The sequence below is a fragment of the Phaseolus vulgaris genome, chromosome 11 (assembly GCF_000499845.2).
Source record: "Phaseolus vulgaris cultivar G19833 chromosome 11, P. vulgaris v2.0, whole genome shotgun sequence".
Taxonomy (NCBI): Eukaryota; Viridiplantae; Streptophyta; class Magnoliopsida; order Fabales; family Fabaceae; genus Phaseolus; species Phaseolus vulgaris.
The window spans coordinates 34,216,381-34,239,383 of NC_023749.2; the positions used below are offsets into that span (position 1 = coordinate 34,216,381).

Sequence of the window (23,003 nt, forward strand, 5' to 3'; positions counted from 1 at the left end):
GTGGAAAATATTTTCTCTTTGACTTTCATCAAAGGGCTTTAAAACTTGTCCTAGTATTCTTCTCACTACTAATAAGTTGCCTTCACATGGACTCTCACATTCTTCCTCACTTGGGGATCTAGAAGGGTTGGGAGACCTAGATCTTTGAGGACTATGGTCACTTAGGACTACCCCTTCATGCACAATCATATTGCGTTTGGAAGGACAATTTGAAGCAATGTGACTAAAAACCTAAACATTTAAAGCATTTTCTATTTGAGGTTTTAGTAGGGGATTTAGGGGTTGAAGTTGAGGGTTTAGAATCCCTAGTTTTGTAAGTGAACTCCTTAACAAAATTAAAGGGAAAAGTTGAAGAAATTTTGTTTTTGTTTTTCCAAAACGAGTGCTAAAAGCCATCATTATGAGAATTTTTAGGAGATGTTTTCTTTGAAATTTGTGATTCTACCTTGATGGCAAGGTGAACCAACTTTTCTAAAGAGGAGTACTTATAGAGTTCTACCACATCTTGGATATCCCTTCTTAAGCCACTTACAAATCTAGCCATTTTTTATTCCTCACTTTCATGCATGTCAATCTTTGTTAAAGTTGTTTAAAGTTCCTTAAAATAAGCATCCACACTTTGTGTTCCTTGTTGAAGTCGTTGGAGTTTCAACAAGAGCTCTTTCCTACAGTGTGGAGGCACAAATCTAGGCGCATGCATAACTTCAAATCCTCCCAAGAGATCACGGCTGACCTCTTGTTTAGTCCTATGTCCATGACAGTTTTGGGCCACCATTGCATGGCATAATCCAAAAATTCTAAAGAGGCTAACTTAACTTTTTGGTCTTCTTGGACCTCATGTACATTAAATATTTGTTCTACTTTAGCCTCCCACCCTAAATACACATTTGGATCACCTTCCCCACTAAAACTAAGAATTTTTACAAAAGGTAAGGAAGGCTTTGCCACATGTTGACACCTATCATCAAAATGTTACATTCGCCATTCTTCCTCTTCTTCATGGCTACCATAGTATTGGTAACTTCTTGATTCACGCCTAGGATGATATCCTCTCCCTCTTTGAGGTTTATCATAGGTCGCTTCTAGCCTTTGGAATCTTTCCTCCATTTGCCTCATCTCTTCATCTTTTTGTGCAGTAGATCTTTTGGCCGCCGCCAATTCCCCCATAAGGAAAGCCTTTTGGGGAGATTGGGGTTTAGAAGATTCTCCACTTGAAAGATGAGTCATAAAAACAAAACAAAAAACACAAATGACAAACAATTAGAGAAAACAAGTTATAAAGAAACACACAAAGGTGCACAACTTGTATCAAGATCATTCCAAACACTCAAAGAAAGAAATTCTTCCCTTAGCCAAGGTCTCTCTTGTGGATGAAAACTCTCAAGTGAAAAAGGTCAAAGCCTTCAATACTTTCTCAAAGTAAAATCACCACAAAACTTGAGGAAAAGAAATAAAAGACAAACAAGAAAAAGCTTAAACAAGAAAAAGCTAAACCAAAGTTGGAAAAGAAATTATGACAACACTTGGAAAAGGAAGGCAAGCAAGAAAAGGCACAAAACAAGACTCTAAGAAACTTACTAAAATTTTAACTAAGAAACTTTTTCTTTAGAACTTGTGAAAGCAAAAGGATCAAAAATTCCACAAGGTTGAAAACAATTTGCCAATAAAGTTGAATCCATATTTTGGAAAATGAAATTTTCTTTGTAATTGATACCTAGAGATGCGTTTGAAACGTTTTCTTTGCTTTTTTTTTTATACTAAGTTGAGTTATGGAAAGAAATGTCCATAGTTTGCATCATGCATAATTTTCAAGAACTTTCAATTTGCACAAAATTTTTTGGTTTGGATTCAATATAATTGAACACTTGAAATCATGTGTTTGGAACTTTAAATCTACTCTTACTAAAAACAAGTTTCAAATTAATTTCAAACTTCAAAATTAAAAGCAAGTAAGTAGAATCAAAACAAGGACTCCTAGAAAACTAATGAACATAAGACTCAAAATAAAAGACACGGTTCTTCAAGAGATAAGTTCTCAAAAAAATTTGTTCTTCATTTTTCCATATTGTTTTTCAGGTCTTGATTTTACTTTTGTTTTAGTTCTACCAATTTTTTTGTTGTTTGTTTGGTTTAAACAGTTCAAATAACTTGTTCTTTCTTGAACTGTCTATATTGATGTTTAGGAGTTCTTTTTGAGTTTATCTTATGTGCTTTTTAATTTTGTTGAGTCTTCTTTCATTTTATTTTGGTAAAAACAATTTATGTTGGTTTCATTTTAATTTTATGATCCATTTTTAGTTTTCTAAAGTCATTGTTTCCATATATGTCATAAAATCAAGTAGTCCTTTGTTTGATTTTTTGTTTATTATTTTTACAATGAATATCCATGTAGTTTGAGTCATTTTTGTGCCTTTTGTGTGCTCTTCTTTTTATGATTTTGAGTCTCTTATCTTGTTATTAGATCATTAACTGTTAGAAAAGATGGCTTTAAACTAGAGGGGGGGTGAATGGTTTAAAGGGGTTTTTGCAAACTTTTCAAAGCTAGAATGAACTTATTTCAGAAATCAAATGATTAAGCAATTTAGTTAGCCAAAACAGCAAGCAAAACTGAAATACCAGGAAAAACAATCGGTTGTTTCTTCGAAACAATCGGTTGTTTATGCCAGCAAACAACAAACAAACTGAAATTAAAGAGTTAAGGATAGAAAGATTGTACACAGCTGTTTATACTGGTTCACTCCAACCCAGAGCTACATCCAGTCTTCTCAGAAACCCTGAGGAAATCCACTAAGCAACCACACCTTGATCACTTATAACAATAACCAAGAGAATGACCTTGAACACCTCAAGAAACACACTCTCCTTGGCCAACACTAAGATTGTTGATCTTGAACACCTCAAGAACATACAGCCAATCTCAGCAACACACACAAACGAATTGTTCAGCAGTTTACAAAGATTACACTTGTTACAGATGAATATCTGAAATCAATACAAGAGAATCCTATTCAGCACCTTGATCAATCTCTCAACTCTTTAGCAATCTCAGAATACTTTGAAAAACTTTCTTAGATGAAAACTTTGTTTCAAGATTCTTAATATATCAAAAACTGTTTTTCAGAATATATCTAAGAATATAGTTTGTTATCAAATCTTAACAAACTCTTAATTGCATTTAAAATAGATTGGTCAAAGCATTTAATGACTGGAGCGTATTCAGTTAAAGCATTTAAAGCTCAGTCAAAGAAAACAGTTTTTTCTGTTATGGTTTTAAAACAAACAATCGATTGTTTCCTCGAATCAATCGGTTGTTTTGTTACTTAACAAAAACACCATTCAAAAAAATTTTTCAAACTTTCTCAAAAACACCTAAGTGTAAACAATCGGTTGTTTCGACAAAACAATCGGTTGTTTCAACTTAGTTTGTAAAACATTTTGCTTTGTTGAAAATGAGATGCTAATTGCTTTGAGATTTAATCTAAGTGTTGATTACAACATTGAACTACCCCAGAACAAGGCTAAAACCAGCACAGCAACATCAAGCAAAGCAGAGGCTTCATCATCCTTCAAGGGATTTGGATTCTTCAAAACATTGAACACCACTTGGTTCAACAATCTCCCCCTATTTGATGAAGACAAATCCCTGATGCTTGTGTTGTTCTTGATTAAATCTGAAGCAGTTTCTGCAAAAGAACTTTGAGCAATATTTTGAACTTTCTGATATTCTGTTAGTATACAGATAAACAATTAAAGCTTAAAACAGTCAATTATAGAGTCAAACTTCATGTTATTCATGTTTTTAACACTATGAAAAACAGAAAAATTAACAAACTTTTAACAAACTTCAAACACAGCATATATCTCCCCCTATTTGTCTTCACAAATAGACAAAGATAAGAGATAAAAGAAGACATTGTTCACATTACATCAGAATAAAACAGCAAGAGCAGAAGGAAGGAAATTTTTTTAAAAAAAAATAGAAACGAGAACAGCCAAAAACAATCGATTGTTTCGATTTTCAATCGGTTGTTTTTCTTCAATCTTCTTCATCAGCAAACTGAAGATCAAAGGTCTGATTCTGGACAGCTTCAATCTGTTCGTCCAGTGTCATAAACCTTGCATCCATGTTGTCAAACCTTGTGTCAATCCTTTGAAAGTTGCTAACACACAGATCATGAAGGCTCCTTTGATTTTCAGCAAAGCTATCAAGCCTATTCACCATGAGTCTTTCAAAAGGTGACATGGTTTGCATTCTTTCTCTTTGATTCCCATCTTCAGTGCTAGGTCCAGCATCTTGAAAATCTCCATTTGGATCTTCATGTTGAACATCCATATCAGCAGCTTCATCTGGTTCAAAATTGGCAGCACCACTTGATGAGGCACCATGATCACCATCCTTACTTAACCACTTTCCACCTATTTTTGTGAAGCCCATCTTGCTGAGTGATCCATTGTTCAACTCTTGAGTTGACTTGACCAGCTCAGAAGTTTCATCTTCAAGATTAACTTCAAAAAAGAGTAGAAACTTAGATATTAAAACAGCATAGGGATAATGGTAATCACCTAACCTCATGGCTTTTTCCATATGTTCTTTGATTATGTGAATCCAATTGATCTTCACTTTCTTGGTAATGCAGAAGATGTAAACCAGATCTTCTTCAGTCAACACAGATTGATTGCTCACCCTAGGAGTTAGGATCCACGTTACAATGAGAGCAAGCAGCCTCTCATCTAGCTTCAAGCCACCAACCGAACAAGTGCTAACTTGAGTTTGATTATTCTTCAAGCAAATTTTGTAGAACTGAATCTTGTTGAAATCTTCTACCACACCAAGGTTTCCTTTGTTGATTCTTAGTCCAGAGAACTTGAGTCCAGCTACAGCAGCCCAAACCTCATGGGTTATCTCCATCTCCACGCCTTTTACATGAGAGACCAAGTTGTTTCCCTCAAACTTCAAGTTGGTGTAGAAGACTCTCACCAAATCTGGATATATATTACCTTTGAGCTCCAGAAACTTTCTAAGTGACTGGTCTTTGAGAAGCTTCCTCACATTGTCAAGTTTTTGACTTTTCAGCCAATTAAAGCACACAACCTTGAGGTTGTTAATTTTCCTTACACTTGTTTCATATCTATACTTCTCAATGAGCTCGGTGTCACCAGAAAACCAGCTTTCAAGCCTTCCTCCAGACCTTACTGCTCTGGTTTTGACTCTTTTAGCAGTGGGAGGAGTTGATTCCATGATAGCAGAGACGAAAACAAAGGAGAGCACAAAACCCAGATTTTTCAAGAGATAGAGCAAGAGATATTGCAAGAGATGTTGCAATTGGTTGTTCTTGTTGAAAGAAATCTGCACCTGATTTTATAGCAGCAAGAGAATCAATTTGAATTTAATTTCATTCAATGGGTACCTGATTTTCAGAGAGAGGGTTTGACTCTGTTCTGCACTGAAAATGTCAGAAAAAGCTGAAAATCACATGGTCTTCACATGTGATCTTTGACTAGTCATTAAGGCTTTTGATTTTCCAAGATTTTGGAATATATTCCTTTATGACTGTTGTAAATCCTTTTTGAACGTGATCAACTTTCAACACAGATCCATTGACCAAGATTCTCCCTTTGAAAAATATCTGCAACAGCTAGAAATTCAAAAAGCAGTTAAATCAATTTCTACACAGTGCTGTCAGACTCAAAACAATCAATTGTTTCGAAGAAACAATCGGTTGTTTTTCTGCAGCAGTTAAAAACTTAACTTTTCAATTTTTAACCATAAACAGAAACAGATTAAGGCACATGACAGTGATTGAAATACAATTAATCATAAGAAAGAACTTGGAAACAGAAATTGAGAACAAATAAAAGGAAGGTCTTATCCTTGTGTTGTTTCTTCAATGAGCCAATTGCTTGTTGATCAAGAAAACTTCTTTTCACTGTTTTGACCTTTTGCACAGCATTGATTCAGCTTCAATGACTGCCCTTTTTTTTTCAACAGCTTGATCAGAAGGCTTAAATCTTCCTTTTCTCTTCATTTTTCCTGCCTAAACAAATTCAAGTTGCAAGATTTGGTCCCCTTACAAATTTGGGTCCACTTGGCTTTTCTTTGCTGTTAGAAACATCACATCCCTTAGGAATCCATTTCATAAAACCTTTAGGAACATAACATTTTCTAATTTTGCAGAATCTAACAGAGTGGCCTTTCTTCATGCAGTAAAAGCATGTAACAACCGGTTGTTTCTTCTTAATAATCGGTTGTTTTTCTGATTTTCTCAAAAAACTTTTTGAAAATCTATCTTGCTTGTTCTGTGGATTGAAGCCTAAACCAGCCTTTCCAAAAAAACAGCTTTGAGATGCTAGGACATTCTCAAAGTTTGACTTTCCTTTTGAAAGCTTGTCCACAGTTTCAACAAGATAGTGAACCTTTTTCTCAAGATTTTCACAATTTTTGCAATTGAGAGTATCACACTTGCAAGAGGCATTTTTTGAAAACTTTTTCCAGTTTTTCAAAATCATTTTTTTCTTTTCTCAGTTCCTCTTCAAGTGATCTAACTTTCTTTTCAAGCCCATTGTTAAGATCTTTCAATCGGTTGTTTGAAAGAACCAATCTATTAGCTTCATCATGTGTTTCTTGAAAAGCTTCAAGCAATTCACTATAGTTTTGTTCATTTAAGGAAGCACATGAACTTACCTCACTTGAACTGCATGAATCATCATCATCATCCTCAGCAACTAAGCAAATGTTTGCTTTTTCATCTTTACTTGATGAAGAACTTGATGATGACACTTCATTTTCATCCCAAGCTATGTAGGCTCTTTTTGTTTTGCCTTTCTTCTCCTTGTAGCTTGTCTTTTTCTCTATACTCTTGTTGGGACAATCAGCCTTTATGTGACCTTGCTCACCACAACCAAAACAAGTATAGTTATTTGAATTAAATTAATTGGGTTTCTTGTTTCCATACCTATCCTTGTTGTTGTCTTTGTTGCGGCTTCTCTTGAGGAATTTGCTGAATTTTCTTGACAGCAAACTTAGATTTTCCTCATCACTATCATCACTTGAATCTTGTTTTCCCTTATGTTTGGATGCTTTCAAGGCTATGCTCCTTGTGTGCTTATCTTCACTTTCTTGAACATTGAGTCTATTCATCTCTAGCTCATGTTCCCTGAGCTTTCCAAACAAAGAGGCAACACTTAATGATGTTAGATCTTTAGATTCGGAAATAGCAGTTACCTTTGGTTGCCAAGCTCTATCAAGACATTTCAAGATCTTGATGTTCAGCTCCTCTTTATCAAACGTCTTGTCAAGGCTCATAAGGTGATTTATGATGTGTGTAAACCTTTTCTGCACTTCAGCTATGGTTTCACCTTTCAGCATTCTAAACATCTTATACTCTTGGATGAGAGCATGCTTTATAGCCCTTTTCACCTCATTTGTTCCTTCATGAGTGACTTCCAAAGTATCCCACATTTCCTTTGATGACTTGCATTGTGAGACCCTGAAAAACTCATCAGAATTTAAAGCAGAGGTTATAATATTTTTGGCAATGCAATCGAATTTGGCCTTTCTACTTTCTGCTTCAGTCCATTGAGACCATGGTTCTCAATGACAGAACCATATTTTTCAAATGTTGGAATAAAAGGACCATTTTCAATTGCTTCCCAAATTCCTTTGTCTAGAGATTCCATAAATATTTTCATTCTAACTTTCCAAAACTGGTAATTCAAACTAGAAAACAAGGGTGGTCTGTTTATTGAGGCACCTTCCCCAAAAGGTAGTCTAACAACCATTTTGAATGATTTTTAGGATCAACTTGAATGACTTATAAGAACCAAGCTCTGATACCAATTGTTAAAAAAGATGGCTTTAAACTAGAGGGGGTGAATGGTTTAAAGGGGTTTTCGCAAACTTTTCGAAGCTAGAATGAACTTATTTCAGAAATCAAATGATTAAGCAATTTAGTTAGCCAAAACAGCAAGCAAAACTGAAATACCAGGAAAAACAATCGGTTGTTTCTTCGAAACAATCGGTTGTTTATACCAACAAACAACAAACAAACTGAAATTAAAGAGTTAAGGATAGAAAGATTGTACACAGCTGTTTATACTGGTTCACTCCAACCCAGAGCTACATCCAGTCTTCTCAGAAACCCTGAGGAAATCCACTAAGCAACCACACCTTGATCACTTACAACAATAACCAAGAAAATGACCTTGAACACCTCAAGAAACACACTCTCCTTGGCCAACACTAAGATTGCTGATCTTGAACACCTCAAGAACACACAGCCAATCTCAGCAACACACACAAACGAATTGCTCAGCAGTTTACAAAGATTACACTTGTTACAGATGAATATCTGAAATCAATACAAGAGAATCCTATTCAGCACCTTGATCAATCTCTCAACTCTTTAGCAATCTCAGAATACTTTGATTACCCTAAACCCTAAACCCTAAACCCTAAACCCTAAACCCTAAAACCAGCACAGCAACATCAAGCAAAGCAGAGGCTTCATCATCCTTCAAGGGATTTGGATTCTTCAAAACATTGAACACCACTTGGTTCAACATTAACAAGTTCATTAGAGTTAGGTTTCTATTATGTCTTGAGTTTCAATTCTCCTTTTCAAATCCTTTAAGTTTCTTCTTTTCCAATTTTTATGAAATTTTGTCTCTGTTGTGAGAATTTATTGTGGGTTTTTATTTTGGTAAAAAAAGCTGAAAATATTTGCATAACCCTATTGAGAATTTTTTTGGTATCCATTTAAAACAGAATGTCCAAAAATAAAATAGAAAAAAAAGTTATAAACAGTAAAAGTGAGGACGTTTTCAGCTCCAAAAAACAGTTTCAGTGTGGTGTTGCTCTCGGTATAAAATTTACTGCACCTTATTCCTTGGGCTTTTTTACTAGAAATTTTAACTACACCTTACTGGATGTCTTATGGAGTTGGGATAAAAGTTTGAGATTCAAATTCGTTATAATATTTCCCTAGTAAATTTTTGAATGATCTCTATCAGTGCTAAAAAAACAGTTTCAATGTCTGAATACCAGTGTTGCAGTGTTTGATTTATTTCTCTCATAATACACATCTCTTTGACCTAAAAGGTATTCCATTTGATCAAATATTGTGTTGATATTTTCACTTTGGAAGTTTCACTGTTTGTTTCATTCTATATGTATTTTTTTAAAAATTTATTCTAGTTCCATTCTTAGGTTTCCTATTTGAGTGCTCACAGTTTTTGTTATATTTAACTGTTGATTTGTCTCTTAAAATAATCCTTGCAGTTGTCAAATTAATCCATTTGAGTTTAGCAATTTTAATTGAGCTTTTCTTGAACTTTTTACTTGTTGGCCTCATAAAGTGAAATTCATATTGAGTGGAAGTTTGGTTTTGAAGTTGTGAAGCTAATTTCTACTTGATGATTCATAGCTAAAGGCTAAAATAAATGATTATTTGGAGAGGGCAGAAATTGAAGACAAGAATCAATAACATATAAAGAGAAGGAAGATTTGACAACTTGAAGAAAAGAAAGTCATAAAAAAAAGTTGTTTTATTTTTAGCTTTGTATCACGAAACCTTTGTGTACAAGTTTAATTTTTTTTTTGTTTTTCTTATCTTGCTTTCCTTTATTTTTCTAAGTCTCCGTGATACCTAAGTGATTGCTCTTCGTTTGTAATTGATCTTCCTTTGATCCACTAGGACGCCTTGCATACATCACATTTAGGGAAAATTTGTTTTGAACTTTCTTTTTAGGAAAAAAATTGTTAATACTATCTGAGGTAAGCAATGGCTAAGGGAAGACTTGGTATTTAAGAAGTCCTAGTGACTCACCTCTCTTTCCTGGGAGTGAACTTGGAGACGGTTTGACTTGTTGACTTTGATTGAAACTTCACCAACTCAAAAACCTATTTGTGAAAATATTTTATCACTCATTTGAAATAAAAAAAATTGTGAAAATAATTTATTTTTAATTCAAAATGAGTGATCATAATCATGCATCTAGTGTTCAAGGTAGTAATTAGAACACAAAAGATGACTATGGGTGGAAAGAAGAGGTTAGGTTATTGAAAACATAATTAGAAAAACATAGAGAAAATACAAATAAAAAAATAAATGAGATAAGAGAAATATGTGTCTGGAGTTTAACCAAATATAGATATAAATTTTTCCTCCACAAAAAATACAGATGAATGTTTGATTGAAAAGAAAGAAGAAGAAGAAACCAACAAAGAAGAAGAGTCTTTTATGACACCCCTTGCAAACATAGTTGAGAAAGAATCCTTAAAAGGGATTTCAATACCTTGAACTCTTTTTTTCAATTATATAATGCTAATTCTTCTTCGCAAAAATCTCAAAAACAACACTTTGTGATGTTGTTTCCTAGTTTAGGCAAAGAACAACACAAAGTGAACAAAAATAGATTTGAAAAGGATTGTATTTTTCAAAACTTTTATAGCAATAAAGGGCCTTATTTTTATTCTGTTTTCTTTTTCATTAATTTTCTTTTAAAGAAACTTTTTTCATGTTTGTTTGATGTTTTTGTAGATGGATATTTGATCCTGGAGGAAAATAACAAATAAACAGAGGTTTCTATCATAGAACATCATTTATGATCTGAGGACAGATCTTTCTCAAGAGGGAGGGAATGATGAAAATCCATCCAGCCTCGAAACATTTGGCTAAGAAGATTGGAAGCAGAAAAAGGAGCTTTGAATAGACTATTGAATCGCTACCAAAATTTCAGTCCCAACTAGTTCCTTAGCTCACTCTTTGCTAGCACTAGTTTTGTGTCTAGCTTAGAACTTCTGAGGAGTTGGCTTCACCTTTCTTAAGATTCATTATCATTCTCCATACACCAATACTTCACAAATTCTTTCACCCAATTTTAGACACCCAATCCCACCCAATTCTACACCCCAAAATACAAAACAAAAGACTCATAACAATGCAAGCTAGGATTGCAACATGTGAACTTTCTACAAATTTACTTCTAGACCTATGTGTTTTACTTTCCTAAGTTTTTTTTTATATTTTATAAGCATTTATTTTATCTTATAAATATTTTTTTCAAGTTGGTCTAGTCGTGAACGGATATCTATTTTAGTTTGATCATTTATATTTCCATGAATATCATAATGATGAAATGGTCCACTCATGGTTGAATGTAAAAAAATTTCGCAAGTGTTTGAAAGAAAAAGATCAACTAAAGTGGGTCCCAAAACTTTTCAAAGTAAGAGAATTTGTTTAAACAACTTTGTAGGTGAAGTTTAGTAAAGGAGGCTGAAGTGATAAATGTTCAAGTTCACTCCCAGGAAAGTGAGGTGAGTCACAAGGATTTTTTAAGTACTAAGGCTTTCCTAGACAGAGGTAACCTCAAAGGTATCTGATGACTTTTTTACGGCAAGTGTACCGTATCATAAGTAATAATTTGTCCCTAAGGACGGATATCGAACCCATGAGGAACAATTGAATTATCAAGTATAAGATTCACTAAATATAAAACAAAAGAATAAAATGTGTTGGGAGTTTGTTATATTGATTGCAAGAATAATAAAGAAAGTCAAAGAGTTTGTTGGTTCAATTGGGATTGGGGCTCATCCTTCTTACTCTTTTGTATTTTGAAAAGCATAGTAACATTTTATCCTATGATTGATGTTGATGCCTATATAAAAGTCTTTTATATCAATTCATCGCATATAAAATTATTAAGAGAGTCCTAAATATCGATTCCTCGCATATTTATAAAAACTCATTGGCATTATGATTAGATGTTGATATCAATTAACATTTCAAATCTATTCCTAGCATCCAAATATGTTAAGCATTATCATTTGGGTCAGAAACTTAGAAATCTACTTTCCAGTCAAATCTAAGGATTTTGATCATGGTAAACAAGCATTACAAATGAAATGACAATACCAATCATCAATCAAGAACATAACATTATATTTAAATATCACCTAAATACATAAGAGTTTGAAAAGATTACTCTAAAACCCAAAGGGTAGAATTAGCCACTCATGTTGGCCATTACAAGCATGGAAAACAAGAAAAGAATATCTAGGATGTTTCTCCTTCACGGCTACCTCCTCTAGTGTTTTCTAACACCTTTTATTCTCCAATTGATCTTTAGGGTTGTGCCTCACACCTCATATTTAACCTAGTTGGGCTTGGGCTAAGTGACTACTCGCATGGGCGAGTTTGACAAAAACAGGCCCAACGTCACTGGAGTGATCTCGCCTGGGCGAGATTGGGCTCGCTTGGGCGAGATCCTTTGAAAGCTTCTATCTTGGGCGAGTACTAGAGCGTTCCAACTTTCCCTTTTTTATCTTTGTTTATTCTCTTTTTGCCCTTTCATTTCCATTCTTCCCTAGAATCCTGAAATTAACACAAATTTGGGAATAAATCATTCTTATTCAAATTATAATCACAAAATATGTAAAAATGTTTAAATTCATAAATTAGGGGTTATATCATAGTTATTTTATCAATTAATATGCATAAGTGTTTGTATTTTAATATGAAATACTATTGAAATATGAAACTTATAAATATCTCACAAAAGTTTTCAAAAGGAAACTTCAAAACAATTTTGGAAAATAAAAATAAAAATATGTATGCATGTGAATACTCGAAAAACCAAAGAAAGGTTATCTAATCGCAAGAAAAGGAAAAACGGTAAAGTATCACAGAGACGTATAAGCAAGGAAAATAAGAAAGGAAGACAAGTACAAAAACATAGCAAAAGAATAGATGCAAAAGTAATGTTAGACGAGTCTTATTGTTATAGTGCAATGAACATTGAGAGTTCACTAACACACAATCACTCTAATGCATGTAAAACTATTACAAATTTTTATTGGGATTGTCGTTGGAGCACTTTCCCAAACAACTAAAATTAAAAAAAACTACACTAGAAAGATGTAAAGTACACAAAATTTCGTGATACTAAAACAAATTACAAAGTTTGATCATGAGGTCTTTGGTGAAAGCACTAAAAGTGTTTAATTTGCTTCTTTGAAGTGAAGTGGATCGAAAATGCTTCTTTTTTATCCCTCTTTCTCCTCTTGATAGAGTCTTGAAGACCAAAATAGAACCTAAAGATTGTTGATCCAAACCAATTCTTGATGCACCACTTCAAGCACAACCAACTCACCAAATTGTGTAATAAATGAAGCCAAAGAAAAACTAAAAAAATTGAAAAGCTAAACTCAAAGGGAATAAGTGTGACAAACAAAAATGGAGAATCAATAAAAGACAAGCAAAAAATTAAAGCAATTGAGAAAGGAAACACAAGCAAAAGGAACTAAGGAAAGCTCTAGAAAAGATGAAAAACACAAAAAATTTCTAAAGATTATGAGTTAGTGAAATTTCAGCTGGTGTGGCTAGAAAACTGGATGTAGCTCTTATGGAGGAGTGAACTAGTATAAAAATTATTGTATGATGTTCTTTCTTTCTCTCTTTATTTTTCTGCACTAAATTCTTGAATTGATTGATTTTTAAAATTCATGTTGGTCAATTGAAACTTTAATCGATTATTTTGTTATCTGCAAATATTTTAATATGTTGATTTTTAGTAACTTCATTCTAAACCAGATTTTAAAAAAGTTCAATTCACCTACCACACCCCTTTAACTCAACCTATCGTTTTATATGTGTATGCTAAATACATTGAATATTGTGAACGAACTTTATGTACAAAACCTTTTGTCAGAATAGATGGCTTGAAACAAGAGGGGGTGAATTGTTTTCAAAAGATTTTCACAAATACTGGTATCAGATTGAAAACTCAATAAAATCAACTAATTTATTTATCTATTCAACTGATTATAAAAAAAAAACAAGAAGCATTTAATCAAAATATAAACCAGTTGTTTTGAGAATTCAATCAATTGATTTAAAAGTAGAACATTGTAAAGCACTTTATAAAACAAATATCAAAGTGAAAGAGAGAGATATTGCACAAGAGATTTATATTGGTACACTCTTAACCAAGAGCCACATGTTAGAAACTATGGCTTTAAACTAGAGGGGGATGAATGGTTTAAAGAGGGTTTTTGCAGACTTTTAAGCCAAGAATGAAATTACTTCGAGAATAACTTGATTAAGAAATCAATTTGCCAAAACACAAAGCAAAAAGCACAGCACCAGAAAAACAATCGGTTGTTTCGCAGAAACAATCGGTTGTTTATACCAGTTTACAAATATAAAACTGAAATTAAATAGTTAAAGGATAGAGAGAATGCACACAGAGGTTTATACTGGTTCACTCTTAACCAAGAGCTACATCCAGTCTTCCCAGAAACCACAGGGAAATCCACTAAGCAATCAACCCTAGATCACTTACAACACAACCAAAGAAGTGACCTTGATCCCCTCAAGACACACACTTCCTTTGGTCCAGCACAACACCACTAAGAATGCTGATCTTGATCCCCTCAAGAACACACAGCACTTCTCAGCTATACACACAGAGTTTCTTTCAAAAGTACAAAGGATTACACTTGTTACAGAAAAGATCTGAAATCAATACAAGATGAAAATCCTATCTCACACTCTTTGATCAATGCAATCTCTAAGCAATTCTCAACTTTTCAAAAGCTCAATCTATTGAAAAACTCAAATCTGTTTTTTTGTATTAAAATAAAGTTATTTGTTGCATAATCTTAACAAACTATTAATTGCAATTAAAGATTGGTCAAAGTATTAAAAACTGGAGCGTAAACAGTTGTAAAATCATTTAATGCTCAGTCAAAGCACAAAATAGTTTTATGTTATGGTCCCAAAACAAACAATCGGTTGTTTCCACGAATCAATCGGTTGTTTTGGTTTGACAGCAAGTCAACCATCAAAAATAGTTTTCAACCTTTCTAAAAACACCTAAGTATAAAACAATCGGTTGTTTCGACAAAACAACAGGTTGCTTTTCACTTAGTTTGAAAAACACTTTTCAATTAAAAGGTTTGAGAATGCTTATGCTTTGGATTCAATCAAGAGTGGATATATACAATTAATCTACCCAGATCCTACCTAGAGACAGCTCAGCAACAGCAAGCACATCCTGTCTTTCATCAACCTTCAAAGGGTTTGGATTCTTCAAAGCTTGAACACACTTGGTTCAACAATCTCCCCCTATTTGATGAAGACAAATCCCTGATTGCTTGTGTTGGATCTGATTGAATCTGAAGCAGTACCTGCAAAAACAACATATGTACAGTCCAATGCTTCTTACAGCAGCAGGTTAGATTTTCACACTTTGAAAGCAGATTTCCAGACTAACAATTGGTTGTTTACTCGAAACAATCGGTTGTTTTTATCAGCAGAAGCAGAAACAGGTTTGATATCGGAGATTTTAGCAGATTTAAACAGTTTTAGAGAAAGATACACAAGAAACAATCAATTACCCCCCTATTTGTCTTCACAAATAGACTCTAACAGGTATTAAAACAGATTTAGGAAAGATTATGAAGGTCAAGGATACCTAACTCATTTCTTAGAAAGAAGAACCTCTCTTTTGGTAATGGTTTTGTGAAGATATCAGCTAACTGCAGTTTAGTATCAACAAACTTCACTTCACAGTCCCCATTGCTTACATGATCCCTGATGAAATGATGACGTATCTTAATATGCTTAGTCCTAGAGTCCTGAATCTGATTTTTGGTAAGATTGATGGCACTTGTCTAATCACACATCAAAGGAACCTTGCTGATTTGCAATCCAAAGTCTGCAAGTTGTTGTTTGAGCCACAGAATCTGTGCACAACAGCTTCCAACAGCTATGTACTCAGCCTCAACAGTAGAGAGAGCTACACATGCTTGCTTCTTGCTATGCCATGAGATAAGGCTTGAACCAAGAAGGTGGCAAGTGCCACTTGTGCTCTTCCTATCTAGCTTGCAACCTGCAAAGTCAGAATCTAAATAACCAATTAAATGAATGGGAGAGTGAGAAGGATACCATAACCCAACAGTTGATGTTCCTTTGAGATATTTCAGAATTCTTTTTGCAGCTTTGAAGTGTGACTCCTTAGGATTTGCTTGATATCTTGAACAAAGACACACCGCAAACATAATGTCCGGTCTACTTGCTGTTAAATATAACAAAGAGCCAATCAAACCTCTGTATTTGGTTTGATCTAACCCTTTTCCAGCAGCATCTGCATCCATGTAGCAGCTTGATGGCATAGGAGTGCTTGCTTTTTTGCAACTCTCCATTTCAAATTTCTTGAGAATCTCTTTACAATACTTTTTTGCTTAACCTGCAATCCAAGAATGAAAGACAATTCTCCCATCACAGACATTTCAAACTCACCTTTCATAGCAACCACAAATTCTTCAGACTAACTATCTTGTGACCAAAGATGATGTCATCAACATAGATTTGCACAAGGATAATTTCATAATTTGACTTTTTGATGAAGAGAGTCTTGTCAATCATTCCCCTTTCATAGCCATGAGACAGCAGAAAGTTGCTAAACCTCTCATACCACTGCCTTGGAGCTTGCTTCAGTCCATACAAAGCCTTTTTCAACTTGAAGACATGATTGAGATGTTGATGATCTTCAAAGCCCGGTGGTTGATCCACATACACTTCCTCGTTGATGTAGCCATTCAAGAAAGCACTCTTGACATCCATTTGGAAGAGTTTGAAACCACTCATACATGCAGAAGCCAGCAGCAACCTCACAGCTTCCAATCTCGCAACAGGAGCAAAGGTTTCACCATAATCAATGCCCTCCTCTTGATTGTAGCCTTTGGCAACTAGCCTTGCTTTGTTCCTTGTGATCACACCATCTTCATCAAACTTGTTTCTGAATACCCACTTCGAACCTATGATGTTCATCTCAGCTGTTTTAGGGACAAGAAACCATACCTCATTCCTTGCAAACTGATTCAGCTCTTCATGCATAGCTTCAACCCACTTTTCATCCTTGAGAGCTTCATCAATTGACTTTGGTTCAATTTGAGAGACAAAAGCAGTGTGCCTGCAGAAGTTTGAGATGGAGTTACGTGTAGAGACACCTTCCTTTATCTGCCCTATGATGTTTTCCACTCTCAGATCTATAGGAATCCTCCATTCTTTGGGCAACTCACTCTGTTGAAGAATTTCAATCGGTTGTTTCTACGATTCAACCGGTTGTTTTTCTGCACTGATGCCCAGCTTCTCCAAACTGATGTTCTGCTCATCCTCTTCAGCACTGGTCTTCGGGATTTGAATGCTTTTGCGATCCACCTCATCAAAGACAACATGAACAGACTCTTCTACAGTCATTAGCCTCTTGTTGTAGATTCTGTATGCATGACTTGTTAAAGAATAGCCTATGAAGATACCAAGATCAGCTTTTTCATCAAACTTCCCTAGGCTTTCCTTTCCATTGTTGAGAATAAAACAGCTGCAACCAAAAACTCTGAGATGATTGATGTTAGGCTTCCTTCCATTGAAGAGTTCATAAGGAGTCTTCTTTAGAATTGGCCTAATTAGCACTCTATTCATCACATAACAAGAAGTGCTAACTGCATCAGCCCAAAAATACTTAGGAACTGAAGATTCACTAAGCATTGTTCTTGTTAGCTCTTCAAGGGACCTGTTCTTCCTCTCTACCACACCATTCTGTTGTGGAGTTCTTGGAGCAGAGAAATTATGCAGAATCCCCATCTTTTCACAAAACTTGCTGAACTTTTCATTTTGGAATTCTCCTCCATGATCACTTTTTATTGAGCCTATGTTGTTGTTCTTTGTGTTTTGCAATCTTCTTGAATGCAGAAAAGGCATCACTTTTTTATTCCAAGAATAGAGTCCAAGTGAACCTAGAAAAATCATCCACAATAACAAAAGCATAGTAATTGCCACCAAGGCTCATGATTCTTGAAGGTCCAAAAAGATCCATGTGAAGTAGCTCAAGAGGTTTTAAAGAATAAACAACATTTTTTATTTTAAAAGAGATTTTCACTTGTTTCCCCTTTTGGCAAGCTTCACAAATATGATCCTTCTCAAACTTAAGCTTTGGTAGCCCAATCACAAGATCCCTTGAAATTAGCTTGTTCAAGTGATTCATGTGAATATGAGCAATTCTTCTATGCCAAAGCCAAGACTCATCTTGCTTGGATAGAAGACAACCAATTGAACATGGTGAAGAGATATCTAGAAGATAAACATTATTGATTCTCTTACCTACCAACATTACCTCTTTAGTGTTGGGGAGACAGATTTCACATGTGTTTGTTTTGAAGATAAGTTGAAATCCCTTGTCACACAGTTGACTAATGCTTAGCAGATTGTGTTTTAAACCTTCTACATGGAGCACATCATGGATGACCAAGATATCTTTGTTTCTTATGGATCCTCTCCCAAGAATCCTCCCCTTGTTGTTGTCACCATAGGTAACGTGCCCTTCTTGCTTAAAGGAGATGCTCAGGAACTTTTATGTGTCCTTAGTCATGTGCTTGGAGCATCCACTGTCCAAGTACCATTGTTGCATGCTCTCCTCCAAGTTTTCCTACAAAGAAGATTTTCAATTACAAAGATTTGGTCCCCTTATGAATGTGGGTCCATTTGGTTTACATTCATCATCTGAACCTTTACTGAACTTAGGAATCCACTTCATAAATCCTCTAGGAACAACATATTTTCTGATTTTACAGAACCTAACAAAATGGCCTCTTTTCATGCAGTAGAAGCATGTAACAACTAGTTGTTTCGATGGTCCAATCGGTTGTTTTTCTGGCATTTTCGAAAATGACTTTGAAAATCTATCTTGCTTGTTTTGTGGGTTAAAGCCCAATCCATCTTTTCCAAAAACACAGTTTTGAGATGCCAAGACATTCTCAAAGTTGGATTGACCTTTGGAAAGCTTATCCACAGTTTTCACAAGATAGTGTACTTTCTTTTTCAAGATTTTCGCAATTTTCACAAATAAGAGTATCACACTTGCAAGAGGAGTTTTTATAAACAATTTCAAGGTTTTCAAAATCTGTTTTTGAATTTTCCAATTCCTCTTCCAGTGTTTTGACTCTCTTTTCAAGCCAGCTATTCATTCCCTTTAATCGGTTGTTCAAGAGGGCCAATCGGTTGGCTTCTTCATGTGTTTCTTGAAAGGCTTGAAGCAATTGACTATAATTTTCAGAGTTTGAGGAGTTAGATGAACTTACACTACTTGAGTCATCTTCCTTTCTGGCCATGAAGCAGAGGTTGAGACTTTTTCTGTTTTGCCTTCTTTTCCTTCTTGCTTGACTTCTTGACCTTACTTCCTTTGATTCATTGCTGTTCCCATGAGTAGCTTTGAGTGTATCCCACATCTCTTTAGCAGTTTTGCATTTTGATATCCTGGAAAACTCATTAGTATCTAGTGCAGAAGCTATTATGTTTTGAGCAGTACAATCAAGCTTGGCCATTTTAGATTCTTCATTAGTCCATTGGGACCAAGGTTTTGCAATCAAAGAACCATTCTTTTTAAACTTTGGAATGAAAGGACCATTCTCGATTGAATCCCAAATTCCATGATCAAAAGATTCCACAAAGATTTTCATTCTGGCCTCCCAATACTTGTAATTCAATCCACAGAATAAAGGTGGTTTGTAGATTGAAGCACCTTCCTCAAAAGATAGTTTTCTAGCCATAAAAAAAGATTTTCGGAACAAACTTGATTAACTTTCAAGTACCAAGCTCTTGATGCCAATTGTTAGAAAGTATGGCTTTAAACTAGAGGGGGTGAATGGTTTAAAGAGGGTTTTCGCAAACTTTTAAGCCAAGAATGAAATTACTTCGAGAATAACTTGATTAAGAAATCAATTTGCCAAAACAATCGGTTGTTTCGCAGAAACAATCGATTGTTTATACCAGTTTACAAATATAAAACTGAAATTAAAGAGTTAAAGGATAGAGAGAATGCACACAGAGATTTATACTGGTTCACTCTTAACCAAGAGCTACATCCAGTCTTCCCAGAAACCACTGGGAAATCCACTAAGCAATTAACCCTAGATCACTTACAACACAACCAAAGATGTGACCTTGATCCCCTCAAGACACACACTTCCTTTGGTCCAGCACAACACCACTAAGAATGCTGATCTTGATCCCCTCAAGAACACACAACACTTCTCAGCTATACACACAAAGTTTCTTTCAAAAGTACAAAGGATTACACTTGTTAAAGAAAAGATCTGAAATCAATACAAGATGAAAATCCTATCTCACACTCTGTGATCAATGCAATCTCTAAGCAATAATCTTAACAAACTATTAATTGCATTTAAAGATTGGTCAAGGCATTAAAAACTGGAGCGTAAACAGTTGTAAAATCATTTAATGCTCAGTTAAAGCACAAAACAGTTTTCTGTTATGGTCCCAAAACAAACAATCGGTTGTTTCCACGAATCAATCAGTTGTTTTGGTTTGACAACAAGTCAACCATCAAAAACAGTTTTCAACCTTTCTAAAAACACCTAAGTATAAAACAATCGGTTGTTTCGACAAAACAACAGGTTGTTTTTCACTTAGTTTGAAAAACACTTTTCAATTAAAAGTTTGAGAATGCTTAAGCTTTGGATTCAATCAAGAGTGGATATATACAATTAATCTACCCATATCCTATCCAAAGACAGCTCAGCAACAGCAAGCACATCCTGTCTTTTATCAACCTTCAAAGGGTTTGGATTCTTCAAAGCTTGAACACACTTGGTTCAACACTACATTCAGCCCTCAACAAACCACTGACTAAACCAAACATACAAGGTTAGACAAAAACAACCAAGAGTGTTGATCTTGAACCCTACGAGAACACACAACACTATTAACCACACAAAAAATTCAGAAACCCTATATGAATCTACTTACAACAAAATACAATGAAAAGAATAGAGTTTGAATACACCTAGATTTATTACAAATGAAGCACAACAGAATTGTAAACCCAGAAAGTTTCTTCACATAACAAGAATGACCCAAGAAGCAAATTTAATCTTCAATAATGATATAAAACTTTATGTTTTCCTCTCTATGAAAAGTGTTAGCTTGAAATTATCAGACAAATATTATTAAAACAGTTTGATCATTTATCGAAAATAGTTCTATCAATTAAAAACAGTTTTATTAACATAACAGAATTTTGTTAAAAACATTTAATTGATATTTGAAAATAAACTGATTGTTTTCTTTAACATAAGAAATCACCATATTTTAAACCAGTTCTTTTATTGAAATAACTTGTTGATTCTACTTAACAGAAAAGACAAAATAGAAAACAAATCATTTTTAATTCCTTAAAATCTCTAAGTGTTTTCAACCAGTTGATACGATAGATCAATCTGATAAAAATACTTTCTATAATCAACAAACTTGAATATAAGTAATTTGAACTGATTAATATATGAATCAACTAATTAAAATAAACACAAAATTGGAAAACAAGCATTTCAAGTAAATTACTATTAAAGAACTTGGATCATAATGAAATACAAATTTACATAACAAAATCTACCTAACTATATCCGCAATAAGTCTTCAAAACAGATTTAGATCCATCAAAACTTCTTTGGTCAACACTTTCTAGTATAATACAGTTGTTTTCTTAATTTTTTTGTGTTATTTTGTTATTGTTGTTTGAATCCAAGAGTTTGGTTTTCAACCCTCCTATATTATTATTGTATGTTGACGTGAATCCTTATATTCCTAATCCTCATTGTGTCCAACCTTTTCTCTAGTTCGATCTCATTATCTATGTCGGCAAATCTCACAAATCCAAATCTTTCTTTGTGTTTAACTTCCTATATATAAACACTTCAAGAACTCGTCGTCTCTGAAAAATTTCCGCATGTCATACTCATAATAACTTTCATCTATTTTCTGTTATCAGAGGCCTCTTACAAACCCACAAAGCCATTAAAAATAAAAATAAAATATTAAATGAAATGTATTCCATTAATTATTAATTATTATTTCTCAAAACGTAATGAATTATTTTATTAATAACTAATAAATTAAACAAAAAATTATTTCCATAATTAAACCTTTCTTAAATTTAACTTTTTTTATGTTCTTATAAATATAGTTTATATTGTGTTTTAAATTCATTTTCTAAAATTATTTTAAATATAATTAACAAGTATTTTAAAATTTTAAAAATATTTTTTCATTGATGGATGGGAAATATATCCATTAAAAATGATTAAATAGGTTAATTAAATCAGATTTTTATATATATCGTATAAAATAATATTTTTAGTTAAATTTGTAATGACAAAAGTAAATTAATACGTTTTTTATCCGGTTTATTATAAACTAAAATAAAATTAATGATATTCATATAGTTTTTCACTCATGTACGTTTAAAAATTTTTGCTATACTTATCATTGAAATATAATTTTATACACTAAACGAAATAAAAATATCATCATTCATATATTGGTTCTATTACTATTTTTTTTAATTATGCATTGTTACGGATAATTCTATTATTTTAATATAAAAAAAGTAATATTGATATAATATTATATTTTATATTTCATTGTTTTATTATTTTTTATTTATTTACCTAATAAATGTGAAGTTTTGTATTTACTATAAAATGTTATTTTGATTAATATAAAATAATAAATTATTTTTATTATTAAAAATGTTTTGGATGACAAGAGACTCCTACCATCACTTAAGTATATTAATGGTGGTAACAGAGACGGCTCATTGACTATTAACAGTAATGACGTGGAAGTTATCAAGAAACATGACAACTTCGTTAACAAACATATTTTTAAAAAATAATAAAAGTTATTTGTAATCACAATATCACTTTACATAATCACAAATTTTTTTTATTTCTTTATAGTTAGAAACAAGTAAACAATATGATAGAGTAATATATAACACTTATGTCACTTAATTAATAAAAAAATTAAACAATAAAGACTCAATTAAAAAATATAAAGGATTCAAGTGCTTAATAGAATAAAAAAACTAATAGAAACTTAACTCAAAATATTCAAATTTATAAGAGGACTTAAAATTTAATATATTCT

The 23,003-nt window shown here is 33.4% G+C and overlaps 1 protein-coding gene across 1 annotated transcript; it reads right to left on the reverse strand.

Annotated features, from left to right (window-relative positions):
* Positions 1–5,498: 5,498 nt before the first annotated feature.
* Positions 5,499–19,516, reverse strand: LOC137805806 (uncharacterized). The gene is made up of 2 exons (XM_068605728.1): positions 19,235–19,516; positions 5,499–5,636 (listed from the first exon to the last, which is right to left on the reverse strand). The coding sequence occupies exons 1-2, from the start codon at positions 19,514–19,516 to the stop codon at positions 5,499–5,501; spliced, it is 420 nt and encodes a 139-aa protein (XP_068461829.1).
* Between the last annotated feature and the right edge of the window lie 3,487 nt (positions 19,517–23,003).